Source organism: Trichechus manatus, unplaced genomic scaffold, assembly GCF_000243295.1.
Source record: "Trichechus manatus latirostris isolate Lorelei unplaced genomic scaffold, TriManLat1.0 scaffold00028, whole genome shotgun sequence".
In the NCBI taxonomy this organism is placed as follows: Eukaryota; Metazoa; Chordata; class Mammalia; order Sirenia; family Trichechidae; genus Trichechus; species Trichechus manatus.
Genome location: NW_004443964.1, coordinates 13,198,629 through 13,224,303, shown reverse-complemented (window position 1 = coordinate 13,224,303; position 25,675 = coordinate 13,198,629). Strand labels below are relative to the sequence as shown.

The 25,675-nt window shown below is 38.7% G+C and overlaps 1 protein-coding gene across 1 annotated transcript in view; it reads right to left on the bottom strand.

Annotated features, from left to right (window-relative positions):
• Positions 1–14,370: 14,370 nt before the first annotated feature.
• Positions 14,371–25,675, bottom strand: part of ABCA10 (ATP binding cassette subfamily A member 10) — a 71,285-nt gene continuing 59,980 nt past the window's right edge. Inside the window, 15 exon segments of the mRNA XM_023729282.1 lie at positions 14,371–14,637; positions 14,769–14,823; positions 15,973–16,052; positions 17,008–17,035; positions 17,038–17,147; positions 17,364–17,448; positions 17,451–17,476; positions 18,195–18,289; positions 18,364–18,439; positions 18,706–18,769; positions 18,772–18,883; positions 19,132–19,225; positions 19,619–19,734; positions 20,986–21,103; positions 21,812–21,903. Coding sequence (XP_023585050.1) covers positions 14,538–14,637; positions 14,769–14,823; positions 15,973–16,052; positions 17,008–17,035; positions 17,038–17,147; positions 17,364–17,448; positions 17,451–17,476; positions 18,195–18,289; positions 18,364–18,439; positions 18,706–18,769; positions 18,772–18,883; positions 19,132–19,225; positions 19,619–19,734; positions 20,986–21,103; positions 21,812–21,903 — 1,251 coding nt within the window. The 3' untranslated portion in view covers positions 14,371–14,537.

Here is a 25,675-nt window from a genome sequence, read left to right as displayed (position 1 = left end):
GATGCTGCATCTTGAAGCAGTCAGCTGTGTCATGTGAGCTCTGCCTCTGCCAGACCTTTCATCTCTCTGCTGCTTCTGACTCTGCTTTCAGGCTGGTTTCTGTGGCAGTTGATCCTCCTGCTGCTTCCGGACCGAGCCACATTCTGCACTGCAGTTGTTGCTTGCCTGGCCTTTTCTCCTCGCAGGTGTTTCACAGGTTCAGGACACTTTTAGGCTAACTTTTTTCAGTTGGGATTCCTGTACCTCATGTTTAGTATAAATTCCATATGAGCCCCCACATGAGCATAAAAAAACCAAAAACCAAACCCATTTCCATCAAGTCAATTCTGACTCATAGCCACCCTATAGGACAGAGTAGAACTGCCCCTTGGGTTTCCAAGACTGTAATCTCACAACTGGACCAATAAGCAAAATCATGATAAATGTAGAAAAGGTTGAAGTTGTCAAGGATTTCACTTTACTTGGTTCTACAATAAACTCCCATGGAAGCAGCGGTCAAGAAATCAAACGACGTATTGCTTTGGGCAAATCTGCTGCAAAAGATCTCTTTGAGGTGTTAAAAAGCAAAGATGTCACTTTAAGGACTAAGGTACCCCTGATCCAAGGCTTGGTATTTTCAATCGCCTTATATGCATGTGAAAGCTGGACAATGAATAAGAAAGACTGAAGAATAACTGATGCCTTGGATTATAGTGTTGGCAAGATTAATGAATATACCATGGACTGCCAGAAGAACAAACAAATCTGTCTTGGAAGAAGTCCAGCCAGAATGCTCCTTAGAAGAGACAATGGCGAGACTTCGTCTCATGTACTTTGGACGTATTATTAGGAGGGACCAGTTCATGGAGAAGGACATCATGCTTGGTAAAGCAGAGGGTCATGGAAAAGAGGAAGACTCTCAACAAGATGGATTGACACAGTGCCTACAACTATGAGCTCAAACACAGCATTGATTGTGAGGATGGCTCAGGATCAGGTAGTGTTTCGTTCTGTTGTACGTAGGGATGCTATGAGAGGGAAACAACTCGATGGCACCTAACAACAATAACAACAATCTTTACAGAAGCAGATTGCCACATCTTTCTCCCACGGAGCAGCTGGTGGGTTCAAACCGCCAACCTTTCTAATATTAGCCAAGCGCTTTAACCACTGCATCACCAGGGCTTCTTCACATAAGCGTAGCTTTTCTTTTTCCATCCAGAGCCTGGGACAAACAGCTTCTCCATGCTATGGGCAGTGTGTGTCAGGTCCCCCTTGCATAGATTGCGCAGCCTTTCTTAGAGGCTGGCTTTATAAAGCAGTCATGGTCCTACATGTCCACTTCTTATCAACTTTAGACCACCTCTCTTATCCTTGTATAGGTCTTAAAATTCCAGTTTCCAACCTCTAAGGTCTATACCCAGGTTCAATATGATTCTGATCTGCTGCAATGTAAGATGAAGCTTACTGCTATGGTAGCATTAGAGTGGTTTTTACTATTTTATTCAGAATTTCTGTGTTTTGTATTTATAATGAGCGGAGGATCTGCTTTAACCTTATATGGTGTAATCACTTCTGTTGAATATGACAAGCATGGTGCTTACCTCCATAGCTGCTACTGTGGAAAAGTGCCTTCCAAAGGCATGAGGGCCCAGGCTGTCCTTAATGTAAGGGAGACTATAATCTGTATCATGGACACTGTCTTTGTTATCTAGTGATGGTATAACAGAAATACCACAAGTGGATGGCTTTACAAACAGAAATTTATTTTCCCACAGTTTAGGAGGCTAGAACTCTAAATTCAAGATGCTGGTCCTAGGGGAAGACTTTGTCTCTTTGTCAGCTCTGGAAGAAGGTCCTTGTGTCTTCTGAGCTTCTCTCCTGGACAATCTTTATGTGGCTTGATGTCTCGCTTCCCCCATCTCTGCTTCTTTCACTTGCTTGTTTAACCTCTTCTACATCTCAAAAGAGATTGACTTAAGACACACTCTACACTAATCCTGTCTTATTAATATAACAAAGACAACCCATTCCCAAATGGGATTGTCATGGATTGAATTGTGTCCCCCAATTCAATTCAAAGTGCATTCTTTGGACCTGGGGTCCCTGTGCTGAGAAGCTCCTAGAACAGAGGAAGATTAATGACAAGCGCCTTCTCCAAAGCCAACAGAGAAAGAAAGCCTTTCCCTGGAGATTGCACGCTGAAATTGGACTTTTACCATCCTAGACTGTGAGAGAATAAATTTTTCTTCGTTAAAGCCATTCACTTGTGGTATTTCTGTTATAGCAGCACTAGATAACTAAGACAGGGATTACAACCACAGGCATAGAAGTGAGGATTTACAACATATATTTTGGGGGGGGGCATAATTCAATCCATAACATTTCACTCCTTGGCCCACAAAAATTCATGTTCTTCCCACATGCAAAACACATTCACTCCATCACATCATGCCAAAAGTCTTAAATCAACTCCAAGCCCGAAATCTCATATTCTGAATCATCTAAATCAAATATGGGTGAGATGTTAGGTGAATTCCATCTTGGAGCAAAATTCCTCTTCATCTGTGAACTTGTGTAGTTTAGACCACAAGTTATCTTTTTCGAAAGTACAATGGTAGAACAGGCACAAGGTAGACATTTCCATTACAAATAGGGGAAACTGAGGGAAAGAAGGGATAACAGGCACCCAGCAAGTCCAAGACCCAGCAGAAAAATTTACATTAGCTCTCAAGTCTTGAAAATAATACTCTATTCTTTTGGACCATCTGAGCAATGGCCCTGACCTCTGGACTTTAGGAGTTGGCCATGCTCTCTAGACTCTGGGTAGAGGCCCCTGTGCCCTGAACTTCAGCTCCACCTTCCAGGCCCACTGGGAAGATAACTCAGCTCCCTTGGCTTTGGGTGGCCCCATTCTCCTAGTCCATCTGAGTGGCAAACTCACCCCCTCAGCCCCAGCAGGACCCATTCTTCTGCCTCTTGTGCATGGCAACCCTGCCCCCTCAGCTTTTGGCGCTGGCTTCATTCCCCTGGCATTCCTTAACAGCAGGCCCATACTCCAGAACTGAGTTGGTGAAGACCTGACTCTTTGAAACTTAGGAGGCTCTAGCCTCACCCTTTAAGATCCAAGAGAATTTGGCCCCACCCTCTGAAACCAAGAAGGCCCTGCTTCCTGTGCTCCTTGCTCCTTCCTGTGCTTCTGCTGATCTCTAAGCTGCTCCAAGCATGGTCCATTTCTTCTCTTGGAGGACAATAGATGTAGCTCCTTTGGCCTGTTTCCTGCCTGAGAATTCCAAGAGGCAGACAGCGTTCTTTCCTTTCTTTCTTTCTCTGCCCCCTTCAGTCTAAACTGATAGGTTTTCTGCTGTGGTAGTTAGTTAGATCCATTAGTCACAGGCTAGTCTCTTTAAAAAAAGATTGTGTAGCCATGTCCTTTGTGAACAGTCTAGGACATGTATCCTTAATTTATTCAACAGAATTTTCCAAATCTTTAAGTTTTGTTTTCATTTTGCACTGTTCATTTTTAAGTCCATCTTTTTCCTCTTGCATTTTACTATAAGTAGCAAGGAGAAACCACATGGCCCCTTTAAGATCTTGCTTAGAAATCTCCTCAGCCAGTCATCCAAGTTCATCACTTACAAGATCTACCTTCCACCAAACATTTGAACATAATTCAGACAAGTTCTATGCCACTGCATAAAAAGCATCACCCTTTCTCCATTGTCTAATCACAAGTTCATCATTTTCTTTTAAGGCCTCACCAGAAGCACATTTAATGTCCATATTTCTAGCAACATTCTGTTGCTGGTGCTATATGTATTCTCTATAGCTCTCCTCGCTACCTTCTGAATGCTCACCAGAATTGCCTTTGAAAGCCACAATTCTACCAACAGTCTCTTCAAGGTAATCTAGGCTTTTACTATTAGGTACCTTAAAAATCTTCTAGCCTCTACCCATTACCTGATTCCAAAATCACTTCCATATTTTAGGTCTTAGTTATCTAGTGCTGCTGTAACAGAAACACCATGTGTGGGTGGATTTAACAAACAGAAATTTATTTTCTTACACTTTGGGAGGCTAGAAGTCCAAATTCAGGATGCCAGCCCTAGAAGAACACTTTCTGTCTATGTCTGCTCTGGAGCAAAGTCCTTGTCTCTTCAACTTCTGCTTCCATGTTCCTTTGAGATCTTCTTGTGTCTTGGCATGTATCTACCCAATCTCTGCTCTTTTATTTGCTTGTTTAATCTCTCTTATATCTCAAAAGAGATAGATTCAAGACACGCTCTACACAAATCCTGTCTTATTAACATGCAAAGCAACCCATTCTCAAACTGGATGTCATAGAGGTTAGGATTTACACCACCTATTTTTGGAAGACACACTTCAATTCATAACACCGACTCATGACAACCCCATATGCTCAGAGTAGAACTGTGCTCCATCGGGTTTTCAGTGGCTGTAATCTTATGAAAGTAGATCACCTACTATCATAATTACCCTTATTTTACAGATGACAAAAGTGAGACCCAGAGAGTTTCAATAACATACCCAAATTCACATAGCTGCTGAGGAGCAGGACCTAGATTAAAATCTTGATCACCTTACTTGACACTGTGAGCTTAAATTACAAATGCTATACTGCCCATTTGTGTATGTCTTTTGTTCATTCAGTTCTCACTTCAGGTACCCATATTTTCCAATTCTCTTTGCCTTTCACTTCATATATTTTGAATCAATATTCTCCAGTACTAGAAGCATTACAGTCTTCACGTGATGTATTTTGCACCAGGCTAAAACATTCCTCTTATTGGATTTCTTGCAAGTTATTCATACAGAGTACTTGTCACCACAGTGTCTGTGTGCAGTCATTCTCAGCAATGTGCATACAAGAGCAAGAGCAAAAAAAACTTGTCTTGCAAAGAGAGAAAAATGAAGCAGCCCAGCAGCCCACGAAAGAGTGAGGCTGAGAATGTCTCTTTGTTTTCCAGGGGATTTTCTGTTCCGGTTTTTCATCTTCCTCAGGCGCAACTGCACTGCCTGTATTTAGGTTTTGTCATATGTTGCTGTTAGCTTCTGCTGAATTTGTCCCCAACTCATGCTGACCCCATGCGCAATGGAACAAAATGTTGCCTGGTCCTATGCCATCCCCATGATTGTTGTGGATCGAACCATTGTGATCCCTAGGATTTTAGGGAAGTAGATCTCGGAAGTAGATCTCCAAGTCTTTCTTCCTAGCCTGCCTTAGTCTGCAAGCCCCACTGAAACCAGTTCAGCATCATTACACTCAGGCCTCCACTGACAGGTGAGTGGTGGCTGCATGTGAGGTGTTTTGGCCAGGAATGGAACCTGGGTTTCTTGCATGGAAGGTGAGAATTCTACCACTGAACAACCACTGCTCCCCTTCAACAATTGCTCTTTGTTACCAAAAAATATAATACACAAATTCTACTTGGTCATGTTTTATGCTTTTTTGCCTTGAAACATGTTTAGTATGACATATTCCTGCCCTCTATTTTTATTTGCATTGGTCAGGTATATTTTGAACAACCTTTATTCTCTGCCCACAGGATGTCTCCTGAAACAGTATAATTTTATTTTTATTTTTACCTAGTCTGCAAATTTTCTACTTTCCATGCGGGCACTTAAGTCCCTAGGATGGCCAATCTATTTTGCCCAGTCATCTTATTTTATAGTTTCTTCAAATTAAGCTCTCCTGTAGTTTTCTATTTCTCTATTTCTACACTCATCGTGTTTTCTTTGTTCCTTTTTTTCTTTTTTTTGTTCTCCTTTCCCCACTTGTTAAAGAAAAGCTCTGGGTCAGTATTTCATTCTACTAGTGATTATCCTTAAATGTTAACAGACATTTGAACCTGCATAGTCTGACAGTGTTAAAAATCAGCCTGTATTTCTAGCAATATTCTCTCCCACACCCTGCGATGCATGTGCCTTTATCCTACCCCTCACAGGATACTTCACTATTTTATCTTGAAACCTTGGCTCTGTCCCTTAGTAACTGTGCAAAGTTTGCAAATGACTTACCCTGGAAGCCTCCCTTTACTCATCTGTAAGATACAGAGGATACAATAGGACCCACCTACAGTAGGTTTAAAGAGTAAATGAAATAACACATGTAAAGTATTAATAAGCACCAAAACCAAAAACCAAGCCTGTTGACGTCGAGCTGATTCCAACTCATATGCAACAGAATAGTACTGCCCCACAGGGTTTTCAAGGCTGTAATCTTTACGGAAGCAGACTGCCACATCTTTCTTCCACAGAGCTACTGGTGGATTCGAGCCACTGACCCCTTCCATTAGTACCTGAGCGCTTAACCACTGGAGCTGCTGATGGGTTCCAATCACTGACCTTTTGGTTAGCACCCAAGCGTTTAACCACTGCACCACCAGTGCTCCTTTTAATAAGCACCAAACTGGTGACCACTTTGGGAAATCTTGACATGAATATAAGGACAGAAAAGAACTGCCCATAGGGTTTCCAAGGAGAGCCTGGTGGATTCGAACTGCTGACCTTTTGGTTAGCAGCCATAGCTCTTAACCACTACACCAGGGATTCCTTTAATAAGCACAGTACATAGAAATTAGTGGGTACTCAATAAATGGTAACAATTATATTCTCCACAACATTGTCAAAACTGGAAATCAGATAAATTTATAATTTTACCTCTCTGATTTAAAAAAAAGTACAACTTGATTACTTAATGTACATATCTTAGATTACTTGTGACTTCAAGCATAGTTTAATATGATTTTTGGCCATTTATTTTTGCTTTTTCTCCCCCCTTGTAAGAAATCTGTCCATGTTCTTTACCTATATTTTGGTTATTCTATCATTTCTTTTCTTTTTTTTTAGCCTAGACTGAAAATATCCTCAATTACTCACTTTAAAAGCAGTCTGTTACTGCCCTCCTGCATCTAGTTTTGCTGACATAATTTGGATTCTCATTAATTTGAAATATTTTGTTATACTCTCTAGGATATTTTAGGATTTTTCCCTTTAACCTCAAGTGTATGAAATTTTACTACAAAGTTCTCAGATGTAGGTTTAAATGTAGATGTAGTGCTGCCGTAACACAAATATCTCAAGTGGCTAGCTTCAGAGAACGGAAATTAATGTTCTCACAGTTCAGGAAGCTAGAAACTGGAATTCAGGGCACAAGTCTAGGGAGAGGCTCTTCCTGGTCTATTTCAGCTTCTAGTAGCTTCCAGTAATACTTGTAGATGCATCTCCCTCTCTAGTCTCTCTCTTCCTCTTTCCCTGTGTGTGTGTCTCTGCATAGCTTCTGCTCTTCTTGTAACTCAGAAGTGATTACATTTGGAATTCACCCAACTAGGGTATGACTTATCAGAAATATCACAAGTGGACGGCTTTAACAAACAGAAATTTATTTTCTAACAGTTCAGGAGGCTGAAGGTCCAAATTTAGAGCGCTGGATCTAGGAGAAGGGTTTCTCTCTGTCGGCTCTGGAGGAAGGTTCTTCCGTCTTCGGCTTCTGCATCCTGGTTCATTGGAGATCTCTATGTGTTTTGGCATCTGTTTTACCCAGTCTCTCCTCTGCTCACTTGTTTAATCTCTTTTATATCTCAAAAGAGATTGATTTAAGACATATCCTACATTAATCCTGTCTCATTAACATAACAAAGACAATCCATTCTCAAAAGAGATTATAACCACAGGCATAGAGGTTAGGATTTACAACACATATTTTTAGGGGACACAGTTTAATCCATAACGTTCCACCCTTTGGCCTCCCAAAATTTATGTCCTTCCCAAATGCAAACATTCTCAAAAGAGATTATAACCACAGGCATAGAGGTCAGGATTTACAACACATATTTTTAGGGGACACAGTTTAATCCATAACGTTCCACCCTTTGGCCTCCCAAAATTTATGTCCTTCCCAAATGCAAAACACATTCACCCCATCACATCATCCTAAAAGTCTTAAATCAACTCCAAGTCCAAAATCTCATCTTCTGAAACATCTAAATCAAATATGGATGAGACTTTAGACATTTTCTATCCTGGGGCAAAATTCCCCTTCATCTGTGAACCTGTGAAATCTAGACTACAAGTTATCTTTTTCCAAAGTACAATGGTGGAACAGGCACAAGGTAGACATTTCCATTACAAATGGGAGAAACTGGAGAGGAAGAAGGGATAACAGGTACCAAGCAAGTCTAAAACCCAGCAGAACAAATTATATTAGCTCTCAAGAGTTGAAAATAATCCCCTCTTCTCTGAGACCATCTGAGCAATGGCCCTGCCCTCTAGACTCTGGGTGGTGGCCACACCCTCTGGATTCTGGGTGGAAGCCCCTCTGCCCTGAGCTTCAGCCCTACCTTCCAGACCCTCCAGGATGACAACTCTGCTCCCTAAGCTTTGGGCTGCCCCATTCTCCTAGTTCATCTGAGTGATGACCCCATACCCTCAGCCCCAGCAGGACCCATTCTTCTACCCCTTGTGCATGGCATCCCCAACCCCTTAGCTTTGGGTGGCAGTCCTGTCTGCTGGCACACCTTAATGGCAGCCTCACACTCAGGAACTGAGTTGGTGAAGATCCAACTCTTTGAAGCCTAGGAGGCTGTAGCCCCACCCTTTAAGATCCAGGAGATTGCTGCCTCACCCTTTGAAACTAAGAAGGCCCTGCTTCCTGTGCTCCTTCCAACAGTTCTGCTGATCTCTGAGCTGCTCCAAGGGTAGTCCTTTTCTTTTCTTGGAGAACAGCAGATGTAGCTCCTTTGGCCTGTTTCCTGCCTGTATAATTCCAAGAGGCAGACAGCGTTCTTTCCTTTCATTCTTTCTCTGTCTTCTTCGTCTAAGCTGATGGGTTTTCTGCTGTGATAGTTTGGTTACATCCATCAGTCACAGGCCTAATCTCTTTAGCAATAGATTGTGTATCCCATGTTCTTGGTGAACATTCTACCATACGTGTACTTGGGGGACACAATTCAATCTATAACAGGCTCAAAACCTCAGAGCATTCAGCCTGCTTTATTGGTTGAAAAAACTCTGTTCAAACAGGGACAAAGGCAATTACAAGCTTTGGCTCTGGAAATTGACCTGAAAAATACAAAGCTAAAAGCATACACAGAGAGAAGCAATGACGCAGGAAGGATGTGATAAACAAGGGGTAAGTCAAATCTAGCAGTAAATAAAAGTTTTGGGGAGCAGAAGGAAGAGGTTGAGAAAAGCTGTATCAGACAGCAGATGAGGTAGCCAGTTAATAGCGGAAGAAGTGAGCTTATACACAGTGATAAACACAGCAGAACAAGAATCTGAGCCTCTATTACTGGGGGAGTACTCCAGTGATGTTTCACAAACTCTGGTTATGGGGGTCCCTATGGCTACCTTGTATCCACAATGACCTTCAAGTTATCTCTTATAGTCCTGACCACATTCTTGGATATGCCTTGGATACAAGCTCCTCACTTAGCACATGTGAGTCTATTCTGTGCAACTAGACAAACCTAATGAACACAGAAATTGCAGAAGGTTACAGAAAACAGCAAGAATGTGGAGATTTTGCAATTGGTTAAGATATCACGGCTGATAATCATTGAGAATGTTTTCCAAAATTAAGCTCTTAAATGTGTTTTCTTGGGAGTCATACCATGTGGCCAAAGATGAAGAGGCTATAACTGCCCAGACAACACATCTCATGAGTAGCTACCAACCATCTTTCAGTGGTGGCTTGCATATTGCTACGATGCTAAGCAAGTTTCAGGGGAGCTTTTGCACTAAGATAAACTAAGAAGAAAGGCCTGATGATCTACTTTCAAAAATCAGCCAATATGTGGGGACCATGGTCTTGGGGAACATCTAGCTCAATTGGCATAATATAAACAAAGTGTTCTACATTCTACCTTGGTGAGTAGCATCTGGGGTCTTAAAAGACTGTGAGCGGCCATCTAAGATACTCCACTGGTCTCATGCTTTTGGGAGCAAGGGAGAATGAAGAAAACAAGATACAAGGGAAAGATTAGTCCAAAGGACTAATGAACCATAACTACCACCGCCTCCACCAGACTGAGTCCAGTACAACTAGATTGTGCCCGGCTACAAACACTGACTGCTCTGACAGGGATCACAACAGAGGGTCCCGGACAGAGCTGGAGAAAGACGTAGAACAAAATTCTAACTCACATATAAAGACTAGACTTACTGGCCTGACAGACTAGAGAAACTCTGAGAGTATGGCCCCCAGACACCCTTATAGCTCAGTAATGAAGTCACTCCTGAGGTTCACCTTTCAGCCAAAGATTAGATAATAATACAAAATGAGACTAAAGGGGCACAACAGCCCAGGGACAAGGACAAGAAGGCAGGAGGGGACAGGAAAGCTGAGAATAGGGATCCCAAGGTTGAGAAGGGAGAGTGTTGACATGTCATGGGGTTGTTAACCAATGTCATAAAACAATATGTATACTAACTGTTTAATGAGAAACTAGCTTGTTCTGTAAACTTTCATCTAAAGTATTATAAAAAAAAAAGAAAAAAAAATCAGCCAATAAACCTAACAAATCACAATGGTCCAATCCACAACTGATTATAGGAACATACCAGGACCGGGCAGCATTTCATTCCATTGTGCACCGGGTCTCCATGAGGCAGGGGCTGACTGGAAGGCAGCTAACAACAACAAGGAACATAACAGTAGCTTAGCGTTAGGAAATTTACAAAGGTAAGGTCCAGAATGCCCAACTCAAAGCAGCTAAAGAAGTCTGCCAGAGGAAGTCCTTTTATCCTATAGTCAGCACTCCAAAAGTTAACACAGTCCATTGTCAAATAGCTGCATCGGAAGAAATCATAGAACCTTGCTGCATCCTTTTTGATCAAAGCAAATCCCTGCTTCACAGGAATGAAAACACTTGTGGAAAGTGGAAGATACTACTTTTTTTCTGAGCTCCTCTTTTTGACCAGTTCTGATAATCCACTTTGGAATATGAAGCAAACCCCTAGCACCTTCTTCTGTGGTTCAGTCATTAGTACCTAGAAGAAAAGACTCATAAAAGAAGTCTCTGGAGGATCACAGATTTAATAGGGTTTCAAGGCAGTCCCAAATGCTAGATGTTGAGTAATCAAAGCTTAGAGGACATAATCATGGGCTAATACTTGTGATTCAACTAAATCAAGATTTCTCAACCTCAGCACTGTTGACACTTTGATAATTCTCTGTTGTAGGGGGTTGTCCTGCGCATTGTAGGATGTTTAGCAGGATCCCTGTCCTCTGCCCTCTAGATTCCAGTAGCACCTCCAAGTTGTGACAATCAAAAATGTCTCTGGACATTATCAAATGTCCCCTGGGGTGACAAAATTGTCCCCAATTGAGAACCACCAAACCAAATGGGTACAGTAATCCAGGGATAGAAAAAGTCTCAGTTTGCAAAATAACAAATAGATTTCTTGATAGGTTTTAATTATTCAATTAATACAAGAATGGAGTCTTCTTTTTAAAAAGTTAGAACATTACAGATAAAACTAACATTTCTTTTGACCATCCACCTCCAGGATCTCCTGCCACCTTCCATAGAGTAATCACTACATTCAATTTGATTACACATACGTACACGTATACACACATACATACGCACCAGAGGCAATATATTTTTTGAACCAGACAGTGATTAATATATGATGCTATTTCACCCTGGAATACTGTTCCTGCTCTTGAAATTACAATACCGGCAGCACCAGTTGCTGTCAAGTCAACTCTGATTCATGAAGACCCCATGTGTGTCAGAGTAGAACTATACTTCATAGGGTTTTTAGTGGCTGATTTTTTGGAAATAGATCATCAGGTCTCTCTTCTGAGGCATCTCTGGATGGACTCAAACCTCCAACCTTTTAGTTAGCAGCCGAGCGCATTAACTGTTTGCACCACCCAGGGACTCTTGATTACCCAGTGGCAGGTAAAACATGATTAAAGTGTGTCAGGGACGAGAAACATCATTACTCAGATAGCAGGATGGTGATTGCTGTGAATGGTTGTGAGCCAGCCCTCTGCGCAGGGGAAGAAAGGAAAGAAGACTCCATAGCCCCTCATGGCCAATTTCAGTGCAGCAGTTTCTGTTACTTGGCCTCCTCCTCCAAAGTGGACCAGACCCAAGACTCTGTTCCTCTTCCTTTGCCTAGGGAGATGGGAAGGAGGCAGCAATCTCATTATTCAGTTGGCACCTACTTTCTGACACAGGTTGGGGTGGTGAACACATAAAAGTTTTTAACAAGTTAATCAGAAATCAAATAATCTACATCCCGGATAATGGAGTATTAACCATAATTTTGTTCTAACCATAATATTGGGTTATATATAGATTATCTTCCTCCTTCACTTAGCTCTCTCCTCATATCTCCCCCTGATACCCTCCCCACCCCACTTCTGCCCCCAGATGCTTGAAACAATTTGTATTAATGTAGAATTAATTCTAAATGTTAGACATTTACTTTTCATTTGTTTGTTGATGTTCTTAAAAACCCATTGCTGCTGAGTCAATTCCGACTCATAGCAACCCTATAGGACAGAATCAAATTGCCCCACAGGGTTTCCAAGAAGAGGTTGGTGGATTCAGACTGCCAACCCTTTGGTTAGCAGCCAAGCTCTTAACCACTGCGCCACCAGGGCTCCAACTGATGTTCTTAGTAGTCCAGTATTTCAAGGGACTAAGAATAATATCTTAGTTCTTTGTATTTGCAAGGGCATACTCTACTCATGGGATAATGTATAATGTATACTAAAAAAATTACTTGAATTCCCCTCATATGAAATACGAAATTCATGTAAAATCTTTATACACATTTTAAGTTAAGAGGGCGTGTCTCTTTTACAGATTGCCTGTAGGAATAGTTGTTTTGTAGGAATCAAGGTAAAGGGTCAAGTCCTACCTTCGTGCCAATGCCAACGTGGAGGTTCAATTGCTGACACAAACCATGGGCCAGATAACAAGAGTTCAGCAGAGGATGAATACAGGATTAAAAGTTCCTGTTAGGGGTTTCAGATCTTCGGCTGGGCACTGAATTTGTGAACAGGTCAGAGAACGAGGCTATGTAGATCTTACGGAGCAGAGAGAGAGAGACATCAGTTGGTATTCGTAGCACCCATCCTAAGAAGAATGAAGAAGACTTAGAAGAAGTTCATCACAGTTTTATTTAAAGAAACAAACTTGTACATAACCAGTGTCAGATAATAGGAAAAATGTTAAGTAAAAATCATAATAATGAATCAAAAGAATGTAATGTACCCATCACATAACACAAAAGTATTATAATATGGGAAAATGTTCATAAACTGTAAAGCGAAAAAATACAGAAAATTACTATGCTAACTGATGTCAGCTTTGAAAAAGTACTGGTAAAAAACACATCGTATGTAAGTAGGCAAAAGTACTAACTCTTTTTGTTACAAATTATGATTATCTTCTTCTTTATACATATATATAATTTCTAAATATCCTAAAATTATCATGTATTATTTTACAGTATATGATAATGATATACTATTTTAAACATATCATTATATTTAAAGGCTATACTATGCCATCTTATCCACCAATTTATTAAATCTTCTTATAGTCAATGGTACATTAAATTGGTGTTTTCAGTAAATGATTTTTTAAAATAGTTAATATATTTAAGTTTAGGTTAAAAAAAATCCACAATATTTTATCTGTAACATGTGCTCAGCATTCAGTCTTGTTGATAATAATTAAAAACTAGTCTACTATTAAATGATTTTTTGAATTAATATAAGCAAAAAAATATGCCTATATCAGTGTTATGAATTGAATTGTGTCCTCTAAAAATGTGTGTCAACTTGGCTAGGCCATGATTCCCAGTATTGAGTCACCATCCACCATTTTGTCATCTGATGTGATTTTCCTATGTGTTGTAAATCCTACCTCTATGACGTTAATGAGGCAGGATTAGAGGCAGTTATGTTAATGAGGCAGAACTCAATCTACAAGATTAGGTTGTATTTTAAATCAATCTCTTTTGAGATATAAAAGAGAGAAGCCAGCAGAGAGACAGGGGGTTGCCTGCCACCAAGAATGAAGAACCAGGAGGGGAGCAAGTTATTTGGACCTGGGGTCCCTGCACTGAGAAGCTCCTCGACCAGGGTAAGATTGATGACAAGGACCTTCTCCCAGAGCTGATAGAGAAAGAAAGCCTTCCCCTGGAGCTAGCACCCTGAATTCGGACTTTTAGCCTCCTAGATTGTGAAAGAATAAACTTCTTTTTGTTAAAGCCACCCACTTGTGGTATTTCTGTTATAGCAACGCTAGATAACTAAGACAATCGGTGATGAATATAATGTCTAGTTTTGTTAATTTTGTCTACTACCTTTCCCCATCTTTGCTTCTCCTCTTCATTCTAAAATAATAATAAAAAAAAATTTAAACTTTCTTTATTATTGAATGTTTAAACTAACTGATTTTTTTTTTTTTTGGTGTTTGTTAACTGAAGTAATATGGAAAATTCTTCTACAATTATGGAGACTAACAATGAAATAGGACCTAAAATCAGACGTTAGGAGATTGAGAGTTTTAAGGCTCTTCCCGTGGAAGGAGTTTCCATCTAACTGTTGCTTCAATTTCATCATCAAAATTTCCAAGCTCCTGCTGTTTAGAGAGTTCTAAGAACACCAAAATAAAAGAAAATTAGGAAACAAAAATGTCAAGATGATGTTCTTCTTTCCTAAAGATGGATGTACACAAAAAAAAAATGCACACAAAGGTGACTTGGATAACGTTCACTTGTTTAAAGAAAAACCCACCTGTTCCAAGGTAGCCTGAGAGAGGCTGTATTCTTCCAAGTTGAAGGTCTGTTTCACTGCGTTTAAAAGGAGTGTCATTAAAGGCTTACATATTTTTCACCAAAGGTGTTTTAAAAGTCATGCAATATACCAACTTCAAATCCATTAGATACTTTAAAATACAGGCTAAGTAATTTTCTTGAAGGATAAGCTAAAGAAGAGTACTGACACAGCTCATCAAAAGAGCAATGTATAAATGTATTAAATTATTAATAAACTTTAAAGTGTTCCTCGGGTCTTATTTCAGTATCATGCTTTCAGTAATTTACATATGTATGTTTTAAGACTCCAAATCAACTGTTGGTCTTTGAAGGAATATGACATTCATTAACGAATATTGCTTTATTCATATTTATATACCTACAGACAAGACCACTTTGTTGACCCCTTTTTAACGAATCCCACATTTCTGTATGCCGAGGGCATTCTCATAAATATACAGTCTGAGCTCTAGCCACTGTCTCTGGAATTGGTTCAGACTCTCCTACTGACTCGTTACATCTCACCCACAGGCATTTTCCTTATCTGACCTTCATTTGGGCTCCCAGTCATCGGCTCCATATTCTTGCTCCTGGTACCCCTGGCTTTGATAAATACGGTGACACTAAAAGCTTAACTTGGTATTCTTTGGGACTACCTTCTGATAATTATCCTCTGATACCATGCACTGAGACCATGGTAAGAAACAGCTCCGGTACCTTGGCTTCAATTTTTAAGGACAGAGTGACCTGACTTGCTCAATCTGGGCTTCCTTATTAGCAGACAAAGAATCAGGCTGAGTTAACCTAAGTCTAGGGTCATCACTCCATTCCCTTCAAAAATTTTAAGTCTATCCAGTGAAAGTTTTCCAGGTTTTGATTCATTATATAACTTTTCTACTTGAGATCATATAGTATGTATTCTATATGAAAATATGCTACCAATATATAACCAAAAAACCATCGCCATCAAGTCGATTTCATCTCATAGAGACCCTATAGGACACAGCAGAACTGCCCCATTGGGTTTCCAAGGCTGTAATCTTTACGGAAGCAGATTGCCACATCTTTCTCCCGTAGATCGACTGGTGAGTTTGAACCACTGGTTTGTGGCCAAGCACTTTTAACCACTGCACCACCAGGGCTCCTTACCTATATACAGTCTTATTTAAGTATGTCCAAACTTACCTGCCTCTAATTTGAAAAAGGCCTGAGATAGAGGGTGAACATCATCCAAAGGCAACTTATATGCCATCAATGAGGAACACCTCAGAGGAGAAAACAGTGAAATTTATCACTGCATTTCAGTATTACAATACTGGGGAGGAATTAATAGTGAAACTAAATAATTTTCAAAGTTTCCTTTAAATAAAAATGTAAATACTTGGATTTGATAAAGCATGAATCTGAGTCAAAGAACTTATTGTCAGTCATAAAAAAAAATTTCGTAACTACAAAATTCTGCTTGCCCCAATTTAATGTTGAAGATAAATTCTGAAAATAGCTCTGATAAAGAATCTTTCATATTCAGCCTGTGCTATCTTTCTTACTGCGATTACTCTCAAAAGCTAATCCTTCAACATGCCCCCTGGAACCTTTGCATCAATTGTTCCCCTCTGTCTTTAATTTTCAATGACTAAAAACCTGTTTAACCCTCTCCTATTAAAAAAAAAAAAAAATCTTCTTTGACCTCTAATTTCTCCCCTCAAATAAGTTCATCCCTGATCTCCATGTTCACAACCCAATGGACAGTCTGTAGTCCTTCTTTTCAGACTCCTCAAAAGTGTTAAACTATAAACTTCTCCTTCTTAAAGCACTCTCTCTCTTGATTTATGAGACAACCATATTTTTGGAATTTTCCGTTTAACTTTCTATACTTGCACTGTTTAAAGTAGACCAAATAAAAAAACTTCGGTGGTTTAGTTTGTCTGTACTTTGTGCCTCATTTTTAAGTTATTCCACCATTTACACACACAGACACACACACACACACACACCATCCACGTTTTCTGAGGTCTGAGAAAGCCACTGAAGGTAACTTTTCAATAGCTTTTTTCTATACATTTCTAGCGACCCCTAAACAACTTGCTTTACAATGAACAAGCTAGCTTAGATTGTATCTTCCTTATTATGGGATCAAACTGTCCAGACTAGCCTAATACTAAATGATATTATGACTGAAAAACCTTAACACTTGTCAGGCAAGCAAAAAACGTCTGTTACCTTTCCTGCCAAGCAGCCTGTGGAAAAGCTTCAGAATCTCCATGTGGAGGGGCTCGACTTGAGTGGGTTCTTTCATTTTTATTTCTAGTAAATAATCTTTACCAAACTTGCTTTTCAGATGCTGAATGGAACCAATACACCTGAGTCCAGGGAAAAGAAAGAAGATTTGAAAGATAAAATACTTGCCTCTTGATTTCTCCCCCGATTTCAAAAATAGGAGAAAAATTTTTAATTATAGATCAAGGAGCTGACGAGTATCAGCTGTTTACAATGAACTAGCATTCTCTCTACAAGAATAATCCTTCCCTGTGAGGGGACACGTGGTGGTCAAGCATGGGCTCTGGACAGGCACCCACCTTAGCTTGCCTGACACCATGATGGCCACGCAGTCGCACACGGCCTCGGCCTCGGCCATGTAGTGTGTGGTCAGGAGGGCTCCTCGTTTTTGACAATGGTCTGAATTGCCTGCCTAAAAATAAAACAAAGGACTGTTTGCATTTAGAATAAGTAAATTGGGAAAATAAATGAACAGACATAAATATGAAATCTAAACAGAAAACTTTTATAATAGGTTATAAGAAAAGGTCTTTGCTATATAGGAAGAGGAAAACATGTACTTCATTACATAATTATATTATCATCTTAATTGTGCTTTGTAGAGGAAAAAAAAGCAGAGGATTAGGAAATAGGGAGTGAAATGTTTTCTGAAAAAAAACAAAAACAAATAAAAAGAAAAAAAAAAACCTTGATTCTAATTCATAGTGACCCTAAAGGACAGAGCAGAGCTGCCCCATAGGGTTTCCAAGGAGCGGGTGGTGGATTCAAACTGCCGATCTTTTGGTTAGCAGCTGAGCTCTTAACCACTGCACCACCAGGGCAAAAGTTGGAGTAAAATAGAAAAACACCGCCTTCTAGAATTTTCAATGACAGGAAAATAAAACAGAAGAAGGAGAAAGAGGCAGGCAGGGGAGGAGGCGGAGAGAAAAAGCCCAACCAAATACATTCGAGAGTTTATTGATTCTTAAAATGTCCATTCTTCCTTCCTTGTTGACTTTTGTTTGCTATGTTGGCTTTCACTGAATTAAAAAATAAAGGATGCGAACCTCAGAGGTCACTGCAGCAAAACTTTAAAAAAAAATCACTCTAGACTCCTACTATTTGGCTCTGACACTTAGGACTCTCCTCACCACATCTGCTGCTGCCCTTGAGGGTCCATCCCCGTGGACGGCTCGTCCAGAAGTACCACCTCCGGGACCCCCAGGATGCTCAGCACGAAGCACAGCTGGAACGAGAGGAGCAGTATCTGGCCCATCTGTGCAGGGCACGGAGGGGCCCTGAGCCCCGCCCTGCTCGTACCTTCCTCTTTATCCCCTCTGACAAGGTCTTCATGGGCACCTTCAGCTGGTCCTGCAGCTTGAACGCATCCACCAATCTGACCAAAAAATTGTAGTGATTACACGTAAGATACATGGCAAATGTACCTATCTAAAACAGCAGTATGGAGACCCTTAGTGCTAAAGATCAATAAATCTTCTCAAATACTAAATCCTATGATTTGGTTCTTATTCAGATTTTCAATTAATCTATTTGCTTGAAAACTGAAAGACATTGTTTACGATCTCCTTTCCATATTTAATGAGGGAATTCTAGATTACTCCCTTCCTCCAGCTGCAATGTATTAGCGAGACTTCTCTGTACCGTGAAATGCTGAGAGCAGCACCCTCTGTGCCTAGTCCTTTCACCGTGGCATACAACTCCAGCGTTCTCTCGTCATAAGGGTGGGCCACAGTGAGTTCTCCTGAGGACAGCAGCCCAGGAACCGGAGGGTGTTGTCTTCTTGTGGGTTTGCTGATGCTCTGCTGCCCTGTAAAACCACCTATATAAAACATTCAAACGTCAGGCCCACAGGTGGCTTTTGCGCCAATCCCCCTTCTACTAACAGAGATGAAAGTCGCCATTCAGATGCAACATTCTTGGAGCATGCAAGAGATATTTTATAAATTCCTTAACCTATTTATTCATTTTAAAAATCATTTGATTTACAAATAGGAATCATATAAGGATACCATCAATATTTAATTTTCTCCTGGCAATGAGCATGTAATTCCTTCATATGTCACATACCACTCCTGCAGTTGGCTTTGTGTCCCCAGTTATCACTTTAATAGAAGTACTTTTACGAGCTCCGTTGTGTCCCAGCAACCCCAAAACTTCACCTGGAAGAAAGAGTCCCTATAAATATGTGCAAGTTAAAGGCTGACTAACCTAAATTCACTTGATTCAATAACATTTTGAAACTAAAATGCCCAGTCTGATTGGTTCTGGGTTATAATGCGTTCATCACTTCTTATATTACAAATGTTAATGGAAAGCTTTTGGGTTTAAAGTAGAATAAATTGGTCTTCCTCATCCAAGATCGGATTTCCTCCCATTTGAAATGAGACATGATTTTGAAGTAGAAAAGACTTCTCTGCTGACATCAAATACTTTCATAATTACATGCTAACCAAGGCACATGAACAGTCTCCAAGAATAGAAAAAATATCCCCTTTATAGTCCTAAGCCTAGAGAATAAGGCACATCCTAACAAAAGCAATATTTATCCAAATCTTTTTTAACACAGAAGGAAACATTTCTAATGGCTATTTTCTTTTTTCTTGCTGAAAAGCACCTTTTCTTCTTCTCTTTATATTCTTTATGTAAACAGCTTGCCATTATGACTGGGTTCTGGAAAATACGTGTTATGGATTGAATTATGTCCCCCAAAAATACACTTTGTAAATGCTAACTTCTATGCATGTGGTTATAATCCCATCTGGGAACAGGTTTTCTTTGTTATGTTAATGAGGCACGATTTGTGTAGGTTGTGTCTTGAGTCAGTCTCTTTTGAGATATAAAAGATATTAAACAAACAAGCCAGCAGAGGAGAGATGGGGTAAGATAGATGCCAAAACAAATGGAGATCTCCAAGGAACCAGGAAGCAGAAGCTGAAGAGACAAGGACCTTCTTCCAGAGCTAACAGAGAGAAAAAGCTTTCCCCTAGAACAGAGCTCTGAATTCAGACTTCTTGTCTCCCAAACAGTGAGAAAACGAATTTCTGTTTGTTAAAGCCATCCACTTGTGCTATTTCTGTTATAGCATCACTAGATAACTAAGGGAGCCCTGGTGGCATAGCAGTTAAGAGCTCAGCTGCTAACCAAAAGGTTGGCAGTTTGAATCCACCAGCAGCTCTTGGAAACCCTATGGGGCAGTTCTACTCTGTTGTTTAGCGAAGCGACTCAATGGCAACTGGTTTGGTTTAGATAATTAAGACAACATGACAAAGCATAATTTTCCCGTTAAATTTCAGATAGTCTATGCACTCATGTTTTACCTTCCATTTCCTAGGCCATGAACCTAACCAGATTTTGTACCAGTGGTAATTTAGCCTCTTTTTTCAAATAAAGCGTCCAAACATATATTTATGAGTGAAGACTACTTTATCGACTACTTACAAAATTGATTCTAAATCAAATATATGCATTTTCCATTATGCAGAGCAATTATCATTGTCCTTTTTATTAATTTCATTGCTAATTCATTTTATTAGTTATCATACAGTATAAACTCATGTGCTTTTTCATATGCATTCAAAGTTATTAATATTACAATTCCAATAAATTGCAAGATGAAATTGCAACTTTTGCTAAAGATGTAGAATTTCATTAAAGTTGATAAAAATTTTGGAGAACTCAAATTACACTGACAAAAGAGGATGTGGCAGATAATAATCCACAAAAAATTAAAGGAGAAAATTAATAAGGATGGTGATGAGATAGATACTTTGAAAGAGAATGATTTGAATATGGCCAACAAATAGAATGATTATAAAAACATAAGAAAATTTAAAAAATAAAAACTAACAAACCATCCACACCACAGGTCTGGCTAGCTAACCACTTCAGTGTTTCATTAAGTGTCCAATTATGTGTTTTCACCTCATCCAAGTTTGGAGAAGTGAGTGCATTTGCTGTTTGCACTCTTTCAGTGTGAACATCTTCATCCTCTTCTGGCTCCTCTGAATTTGGATGAGCTTCCCTACTTCTTGGAGAGATTCTACAGGTAAAATAACAAAAAAATCTAGAGTACAACAGCTATCTGGAAAATGTGAAGTCTCTATTGTTATCCTTTGCTTTAAAAGAATGTAAAATGACTAGCTTATTACCATTTCCTTGGTTATCCAAATTTTTTCCAAACCTTCAAGACTCCCCTTGACGATAATAACTGCTCTAATGGCCAAGTCCCTTGAAATTCTCTTTAACTATTTTTTTCTCTCTAAAGCCTTTTATACAATCTGTCCACTAGCTGTGTTGCTTCTTTCTTTTAAATTCTCTCAAATATAGTCTTATCTCTCTTTTTATTTTGCAGCCATCCAGATCACCATCACTTTATATCATAAAAGACCACCCTGGTTGGATTCTCTTGCCTTTTTCAAAATATTCTACACACTTGTACTGAACATCAGTTTGCTATTGTCTCTTTTACTCCAGGACACATAATGGACTTAAGCAGGAGTAAAACAAGTTTTGCTGCTTAACCACTGCTTGTAGAGATGCTCAGAAGTAAAACTCAACTTGTCTAAAATCAGAAAGATCCATGATATACTTGTATTCAATCTAATCCTGTTTATTTTTTTCCAAATACACTGTCCAAACTCCCTAGCAAACAGTTAGTAAATCTCTATTAATAAATTGCTGTTAAATATACTATCATAAATATTAAATATGTAAATTATATTCAGAAGTTAATTAATTTTCTCCCAACCTGAAAACTGAATCTTTCCTCATTGTTTCACTTCGACAGTTCATTTCCAGACATCTTATAATAAAAAGGAAAACGAAACTCTGAAGGTATGGCTAAAGGGAAAGAAAGAGAATTGGCATCACCATGGCATTCAAATTCAACGGGCACTATTTGCCTTTTGTCACAGATTTGATCACTTTCTTATAAATTTGACAAAATTCTTTTCACATGGAGGAGCTAATCCAAACTAACTCTACCACTAAATACAACTAAAAATCCTAGCTTAACTAAAAAAAAAAAAAAAAAAAACCACCTTTTTAAAGCATAGAAGAGCTGATAAAATAGTAAGGAATTTTAAAGCCAAATCTTAGTGAACATAGGAACTAGGCTGAGCACCGCAGAAGCTCTTGTCCCAGAAACATTCTCCAAACCCTGAAACCATCAAACTTCAGTTAGTTTTCATGGCCTGTTCAGGAGCAGAAGACAGAAGACAGAAATGTAGAGTCTTCTCCAAGAGAGGAGTCAAATAGATGACCCTTTCTCTAATAAAAGCATGGACCTCAGAGAGCACATCCTTAGTGAAAGGGTGAAAAGAGCACCCAGGAGACTGCTCAGACATTTGCCTTGGGTGCTGACCATGGGGAGTGAGGGTAGAAATACAAGAGAGTCCTTGAACAGATAGATTTTCAGCCCAAATTCACATCACCTGGATAATCCAAAAAACCTCAAGTCAAGAATGTGGTTTAAAGTAGTAGCAGACTGTAGTGCCCTAGGAACTTGGCAGAAGCAAATAAAATGGAAAGACTATCCCAGAAACAGACCCTGCACATATGGGCATTTGATATATGAACAGAGGTGGCTCTGAGTAACAATAGGGAAGGCACAGATTTTTCAGTAAATAGTACTGGGACAATTGGGTATCCTTAAAGATAGAAATGAACCAGAACCCTTACCTCACAACACAGGAAAAAAAATCAGTTTTAGATAATTGAAGACACAAATGTGAAAGGAAGAATATTTTATGTTTAGAAGATAATATAAAAGAATATCTTCATGACCACAGGGAAGGGAAAGATTTCTTAAACATTAAAAAATACTAAAAAATTATTAATCACATTAATAGATTTTAACAAGAAAAATAACCAGTCAAACTTTAATAGATGCTCAGTGCCTTTTGAGAAATTTTAATTTTCATTCTTGTTAAAAACTAAAAGCAAAAAAAAAAAGACTAAAATCTTCTCACTAAAAATTGAGAATAAGATAAATTGTTGTTATTATAAATAACCAGTAAATATAATAGTTAATGGTAAAGCACTAAAAATAGTTTCAGTAAAATCAGAAGCAATATAAGGATGTCTGCTAGAAACAGTATTAGTCAATTTTTTTTAAAGAGTCAAGCCAATGTCATGGGGCAAGAATATATAATACAATATATATTTTCAAAATAAAAATATGATTATTTGAAAACAATATGTTTGTCTAACAAGAAATGTAAGATAAGCATCTGAAAAGGGATTAGAAATAATAAGAAAAGTTAGTAAGTTAAACAAATATAAGATAATTATACAAAAATCCTATATTCCATCAAAAACTAGTTAGAATATACAGTGAGAATAAAGATCTTTTTATACTGAAAATAAATAAGCAAATATACACAATAAAATAAACTCAACCAGAAATTTTTTGAAAAATTGAAGTATATAAAATAAGTCTTACGTAAAAGCAGAAAATATTTAAAAATTAATATTTTAAAGCCACAAATTCTGCTCTAATAAATTAGACGTGCAAAACAATGTCCAAAAAGGAAAAAAATCCACATACTGTTTTCTAGAACTTGACTACTTAATTCTAACTTTCATCAGGAAAAAAAAAATGTGAAAATAGAAAATTTTTAAAAAGTGGGAATGATGAAGGGGTACTTGTCATTTCATATTAAGTGTACAAAGCTAAAGTAGTTAAAACAATGCAGTGCTGGCACTGATATAAACAAATGGATCAACAGGGTAAAAAGAGAATACCAAGGGAATCAAATTCATCTATACAAGCAAAATTAATGCTTATAAAGATGCTGTTTCATCTCAGAAAGGATAAAATGAAGTATTCAGAAATGGCATTAGTATAACTGAATGCCCCTTTTTGGAAAATTTAAAATTAAAAGGGTAGTCTCTATTTCATCTCAAACCGTGCAAAATATCCAGAGGGTTAGGCATTTAAACATAGAAAAAGAACAAAAAATTATGAAAGAAGAAAGGGTGATCCACACTCAGGAAAAAAACAGTCAACAGAAATTGTCTCTGAATGCCCCCAAATGCTGGATTTAGCAGAAAAAGACTTAAACTAGTCATTGTAATATGTTTCTTGATCTAAAGGAAGCCATATTAAAAAAAATTAAAGGAAATTGTGGCTCATCAAATAGGAATCTTCCATAGGGATATAGAAATTATAAAAAAGAATAAAGTGGAAATTATGGAGTTGAAGAATACAATAACAAATGAAAAATTCATTAGAATAGCACAACAATAGATTTGAGACTGCAGAAGAAAGAATCCATTAATTTAAAGGTAAATCAATAGAAGTTATCTAATCTGAAGAACAGAGAGTGAAAAAAATGAAATAAAAATGAACAGAGAGTCTCAAATAACTGCTGGACATCAAGCATGCTAACATACATCTAATGAGTCACAGAAGGAACAAAAAGAAAGAAAGGGCAGAAAAATATTTGAAGAAATATAATGGCTGAAAACTTATAAAATTTGATGGAAAAAATTAATTTATACATAAAAGCAACTCAACAAACCTCAAGTAGGGTAACTACCTAGGACATAACAGACGTACTGCTGAAAGACAAAGGAAAAGACAGAATCTTGAAAGCAGCAAGAGAAAAATGACCCATCACTTAGACAGATCATCAATACAATTCATAGCTTACTTCTTATCATAAACAATGGGCAGAAGGAAGTGGAAGGACATATTCAAAAGGCTAAACGAAAAGAAAAAACAAAATAAAAACAAACAACCACTCAGAAAAGCTAGCCTCCAAAATTCAAGGTGAATAAAGGTGAAATAAAGACATTCTCAGATTTTATTTGCCAAGATTGCCTTAAAGTGGCCATCTTTATACTGAAAGAGAGAAAGGGACAGACAAAATAAATAAATAAATCAGGTATAAAATTTGTATCTGGAAAATAAGTGTAGTTGTCTTTACAACCACACGTAACTGACTAAAAGCAAATAGATAAGGAGCCCTGGAGCACTGTGTGGGAGCATTATGTGGGAGGAAGTGCTGCAAGCCACTTCTAGGCCTGGCCGGCAAAATATCCCCTACAATGTTCTAGCCCTCTCTTCCTCTGCAGAAGCAACCTTGGAAATCAAGAGTTCCATGTGGCATAGCTACAAAATGGAGGAGGGCCACGCAACCTACACTGGACTTTATGTGAGTGAAAGATAAATCTTTATCGTCTTGTGTCTTACAGGTTCCAATTTTTTGTTATGTTAGCCACAGTTGCATATGCTGATCAGTATATGCCCCATTAGAACAATTTTATGCCTTTAGTATCATTAATAAAAGTAGCCCTGGTGGCGCAGCGGTTAAGCACTTGGCTGCTAACCAAAAGGTTGATGGTTTGAACCCACCAGCCACTCGGTGGGAAAAAGATTTATAGCCTTGGAAACCCTATGGGGCAGTTCTACTCTGTCCTATAGGGTCACTATGAGTTGGAATTTTACTTAATGGCAATCGGATTTTCTTTTTTTAGTATCATTAATGATCAATTAAAAATGATTGTATGTGAGGAGACTCCAGCAAGATGGCGGTCTAGGCAGAAGCACCACGCCGTCCCTCCACAACAAAGATCCGAAAAACTAAGCCAAACAGAGAATCAACAA